Genomic DNA, 5237 nt, shown 5'->3' on the forward strand with positions numbered 1-5237 from the left:
CAGTGCAGATGGTTTTGATGTGACATGGGTTTAATGTTCAAGTGCCCACATATTCTACCTTTGGCTCTGTAGTGTATTTACAGCCTAGAAAATACTAAACATGACTAACTTAAGGTTGCCTGCCAGAACTCATCCATGGACATCACTGTGAATAGTTTTCATGGTAACTGCTTCAAACCAGATAAAATGTCACTGACCTTCATATCTCCAAACCATGACACATATAAATTATTTACTGTCTTACAAGACAAACTATATTTGACACAACAGTACAGGTGTGTGTGTGTGTGTGTGTGTGTGTGTGTGTGTGTGGTCCTGCCTCAGACTTTCCCACTCTATCAGCTCAGCTTGCTCTCCAATCTCAGTGATTGTGATACTGCACAGACAGTTTGCATGTCTCTCTCCCGTCAGAGATCTGATTGGGCAACACAACAACACATCCATGTACGCAGGCTGCACCCAAACACTAAACTGTTAATGTTGTAAGTTTGTCTGACTGTACTTCCATCCTCCAGCGGATGAAGTAAATATGAACTGGATCAGTTCCAGCAGGTCAACACTTGAGAGGTTGTGTCAGTGACAATAAAAGCAGCTGTTTTCTGCAGCAGCTTCAGAGAACATCACATGTTAGGCTGTTGTTGGTAGGATCACTGATATGTGACTGATAGAGAGTGTGTACAGCAGAGTATCTCACTGTGTCCCTGTCAGTCAGAGCTCCAGCGTAGACACAGGAGATAAAAGAAGGAAGTGGGTGTGGAGGAGATGAGCAGGGGAGGCAGTAGAGTTCAGCAGAGGAAGAGGAGGCAAAACCTGGACCTGGACTCTCACTCTACCTGAGACTGTATCCCTCTGTCAGTGGATATGACTGTCTGTAGCAGGTTGTTGTGTGGTCTGCTGGCAGCTGCTTGATGTGCCTCACTATGGTTTCGCTGTTGCTGCCTGGCTTCTTGCTGCTCCTGCTTTTCTGTTTGTGTCATCGACCGGTGGGAGCAAAGAGACAAGAACCAGTGGCTTCACCTGAGAACGACAGCACTCGCCTCCGAGGCCTCTGGAAGCTGCACATGAGGGACTCCCTGCTGAAAGGAAAAGGTCAGAGAGCACTTGTTTAAACTTTACACTGAGCAGCCTCATTATTAAAGTTACCTGTTTTAACGATGAGGCTGATGGCTGATCATTTCTCTTCTCTCCCACGTGTTTTTTTTCCTTTCTTTATTTCAAGTCACCAAAACCTCTATCATCTGCTGTTACATCACAGGACAGTTTGATGTGATATGAAAACATGACGATAATGATGAAATGTTAGTAGGTCAGGCTATGGGAGATAGAAATTAACTCCATGTCTGAGAATCTCATCTCTATGTGTGGTCCCTGTAGCCTTTCCTTCAGGGTTCCTTCAGCCACAGGGTGTCGAGGTTTTAATATTCACACATGAATCAGTCAGTCAGTATTACAGTGTTGGACAACAGGACTGTCCTCTTTAGGCTTTAGCTCACAGTTTGTTTAGAGAGTAGCTGCTCATGTTCCCTGTCCTCAGTGTTGGAGATAATACACCCATCACATGTCATGGCTGTTGTCAAATCAACCAACACTGACTTGTTAAAGAACAGGTTCATATAGCTTCGTCATAGCCGGTATGAGTGAGGTGAATGATTACAGTAACATGGCACCAGTGTTGTGGAGTAGTCACCTTCATATAATTAAACTGGTAGCTCAGCTAAATTCATATTTTCTCATTGATTCAAGTAGTTAAATTACTCTCTACTGTAATTAAACCCCTTTTGACCAGTCCCGCCCCCTTTTTTCTTTCATCCTGACCGCTGAAGGCAGCCAATGCAATGCATTCGTCAGGCAGTCACCACCACACACTTCATCTGTGTGTAGTTCAAGTGCAAAACCCAAGAACAGGTGTGGCTCAGTGTTCACACAGCTACAACACCATCCTGGATAAACCTCCTGAATCTCAGCCTGAGGAAGAATCACCATGGTCATACTGACAAAGCTGAAATTGATGGTGGTTTTTATTTTTTAGTTTATCTTCTGACCTGTGAACAATCAACTGGTTTGTGACTAATTTCTATTTTATTTTGTTATAATTTCGTTTCAAATGTACATCGTCAATTTGATCATCTTTTTTAAAGAGCAGTTTGAATGACTTTTTCTAAGTAGATTCCCCAACACTGCATGGCACTATATTAAGATGAATGATTACAATAACATGGCACTGTATTAAGATGGATTTGAACAACTCTTTAGCACAGGACCAGTTGATTCCATCAGAAATAGTTTCTTTAACATGTTTCCAGCTACATGACAGGAAACATGGACAGTCAATCAGTTTTCAGATATTTCCTTCTGGATGACATCATCCATAAGAGGGTAATTTATCTATCAAATCATCTCTTTACAATGCAGGTTCCAGTCCTCATCCAATTAGAGAAGGGCCCAAGCAGCAGCTGCTTTACTGCCGTGTTGGGATTGGCTATCATCTCCAGATTCTGCCCAATGGCTCAGTTGGAGGTGTCCACAAACCCACTGAGTACTGTGAGTTCACTGGTCTGCAGTCTGAGGTTTCATTATGTGAGGAGTTTGTAGATGTGTGTGAAGAATCCATCCAAACCTTGATGTATTGCTTTATGCTGTTTCTCCATCTCCACAAGCTTGGCTGAAGATGTTTGCTATGAAGCATGGAGTGGTGGGAATCAAAGGAGTGAAGAGCGGCCTGTACCTCTCTATGAGTGGACAAGGACTGGCACATGGAGTGGTATGTAGCCCACTACAGCTCACACAGTAACACAGCAGGGTGTACATGTGTCATGTGTGTGTACTGTGAGAGAAAGTAGATGCTGTCAGACCTGGGTCAAAGAGCATTATGTTAGTGTCAGGACCAGCAGGACCAGCAGTGCTCGACCTGTTAAAGCTAAAATAGACATCAATTAAAGCAACACTGAAGTGAAGTTATATCTCTCCTTAAATCTGATCTCAGAGCAACATTCTGTCCCATAAAGGGTCTGATGCCTGTTTGCATCAATCATGTAATTTACTGCCATCTAGTGGCCACTTTAGGCTGTTGTCTGTATATATAGTTCTTGTCATTTTTGTCAAGCAGAGGTCAGAGCAGCCTTTTAAGGATGTTTGCACATTTGGGATAATCCTGGATCTTTCAAAGTGATTAGCTTTAACCAAAGTGTGCTGGTCAACCTGTCCTTGACTCAGCTTGTACTGTTCTGAGATCAGTTATGATATTGCAGCAATATACACATGTACAGACGTGTGTGGAAACTAAACTTAGACATTAGAAATTACTTTCACAATCTTTTCTTTCTAAGCGTTAAGAGGCAGCAGAAGTCAATGACACTAATTGACCGGATGTTCGGTGCACTGCATCATGTTAAAGGTATACTGTGCAGGATTTCCATAAAAACCAGTGTATAGACCTTGACCTCTGCCTGTTGTCATGGTGCAGTAATTCACTTAGAAATCATTTTATTTTAAGGATTTCATATGATCAATCACAAAGTAAAGTTTTATTTCTCTGATTCACTGCACCACTCCCTCTCTTCATTCACTCTCTATGTCGCTCAGCTGCTGTTGCTCTCCCTCTCTCTTTTGTTGAGCTGGGGAGGAGGGGCCAGCTTTGAGTGGTGTGCTTACAAACAGAAACAAACCAGTATCTTTACCTTTAAGGATGAATGCATGTCTGAACGCTAATGGAACAAGGTGATGTGATGATATAATGTATTCCTGTGTTTCCAGGAGCAGTTCTCTGACAACTGCCTGTTGAAGGAGAACCTGGAGGAGAACCACTACACCACCTATTCCTCTCTGTCTCATCCAGGCATCTACCTGGCTCTGTCCCACAAGGGAGACCTCAGGAAGGGCAGCAGTGTGGGCCGCCACCAGTCCTGCACTCACTTCCTGCCTCGCAGAACACCGTGATCAGGGTCCAGTACCAGCCAGCTCATTCAGTACTGGAGCCATGTTAGGAATATGGCTCCAGTCTGGGACAGAACTGACAGGACGTGGCCTCCACACAGCAGGTTCAGGTTCATTGTCACTGCAACACATTTGCATGATGAGGAAATGAAATGGACCTCACTGCAACAGAGAACAGACTCACAGTCACCAGACTGTTAGAGAGAGCACTCTGACACTTAACTGAAGTCTTTGTTAAAAGTTAAGCTGAAACTAAACTTTGACGTAAAGCTCTCTGTAATTTATTTTAAGTATGTTTTTTGGGCTTTTTATGCCTCTATTTGACAGTATAGTGGAGAGAGACAGGTAACGGGGAGGCAGAGAGGGGGATTGACATGCAGCGAAGGGCCGTCCGATGGGGGATTCGAACCGGGGCCAACTGCAGCGAGGACTGTAGCCTCTACACAAGGGGCGCCTGCTTAGACCACTACGCCACATGAAGAATAAAATTCCATCAGTCAGTTTTGACCTGGAAACATCCTGATTAATATGTGATGATCCACAATAATTCAGAATATCTGCTTTTTTAAGTTATTTTTGCCTTTGCAGTGAGAGAGGGGATGACATGCAGCAAAGGGCCTTGGGCTGGACTTGAACCAGGCTGCTGCAGTAAGGACTTAGCCTTAGCAGTATGCACTCTGCCAGGTGAGCCACCAAATTTAAAAAATGAAGTTGACTAAAAATGTATAACAGAGAATTGGGTGATGATGTTATACAGTACTTCACTCTTTTTAAACAGTCAACCAGACTGGGTCAGTTTTGACACAGGAGGATGATATGAAGGTGAAGTTGTTCTTTAACTCAAACAGATGATGAGTCACAGAGACACTAACAAAGTCTGTTCTTTACTGATCAAACTAAATGTATGATTTCCTCCAGTTAAATGTGAAGTGTGGTGAAGGTTGATCAGCTGGTCAGAGACACAGCTGTTAATGAACAGTGCTCTCTTGTTAGCAGAGAGAAGCTGTTTAATCACATGTGAGACATCAGTTAATGTTTATGAACTGACTTTCACTGAGGGAACTTGAAAAACTTCAGAAAATAAGTTGTTTTTAAATCTGCAGCCTTGTTGTTATTATTCATTTTGTTTGTGTAGTTTTTGAGTACTTTCTACTATTAAATAAAATATCTCATGTTGTGTTGAAGTCGTTTGTTTAAAGTTGGATTAGATATAAATATATTTATATTTCACAAATTCAGATGTGGGACATAATCATCACCATTATTATTATTAGTATTAGAATTAGTATTAGTATTAGTGTTAT

At 42.4% G+C, this 5237-nt stretch overlaps 1 protein-coding gene across 1 annotated transcript; it reads left to right on the plus strand.

Moving 5' to 3' along the window:
- The first annotated feature begins 281 nt into the window (after window positions 1-281).
- On the plus strand, window positions 282-4986 carry LOC111663462 (fibroblast growth factor 4A-like). The gene is made up of 4 exons (XM_023417672.2): window positions 282-1089; window positions 2413-2541; window positions 2658-2761; window positions 3754-4986. The coding sequence occupies exons 1-4, from the start codon at window positions 909-911 to the stop codon at window positions 3934-3936; spliced, it is 597 nt and encodes a 198-aa protein (XP_023273440.1). The 5' UTR covers window positions 282-908; the 3' UTR covers window positions 3937-4986.
- Window positions 4987-5237: the final 251 nt, after the last annotated feature.

This window comes from Seriola lalandi, unplaced genomic scaffold (assembly GCF_002814215.2).
Source record: "Seriola lalandi dorsalis isolate HSWRI2012SDOR001 ecotype SW California unplaced genomic scaffold, Sedor1 jcf7180002054576, whole genome shotgun sequence".
NCBI classification, from domain to species: domain Eukaryota; kingdom Metazoa; phylum Chordata; class Actinopteri; order Carangiformes; family Carangidae; genus Seriola; species Seriola lalandi.

Bases quoted from the DNA above. Each gene is read 5' to 3' on its own strand.
- LOC111663462 (XM_023417672.2), top strand. From the start codon at position 909: ATGTGCCTCACTATGGTTTCGCTGTTGCTGCCTGGCTTCTTGCTGCTC. The intron at 2,542-2,657 runs GTGAGTTCACTG...CATCTCCACAAG, and splicing joins CCACAAACCCACTGAGTACT to CTTGGCTGAAGATGTTTGCT. The intron at 2,762-3,753 runs GTATGTAGCCCA...CTGTGTTTCCAG, and splicing joins AAGGACTGGCACATGGAGTG to GAGCAGTTCTCTGACAACTG.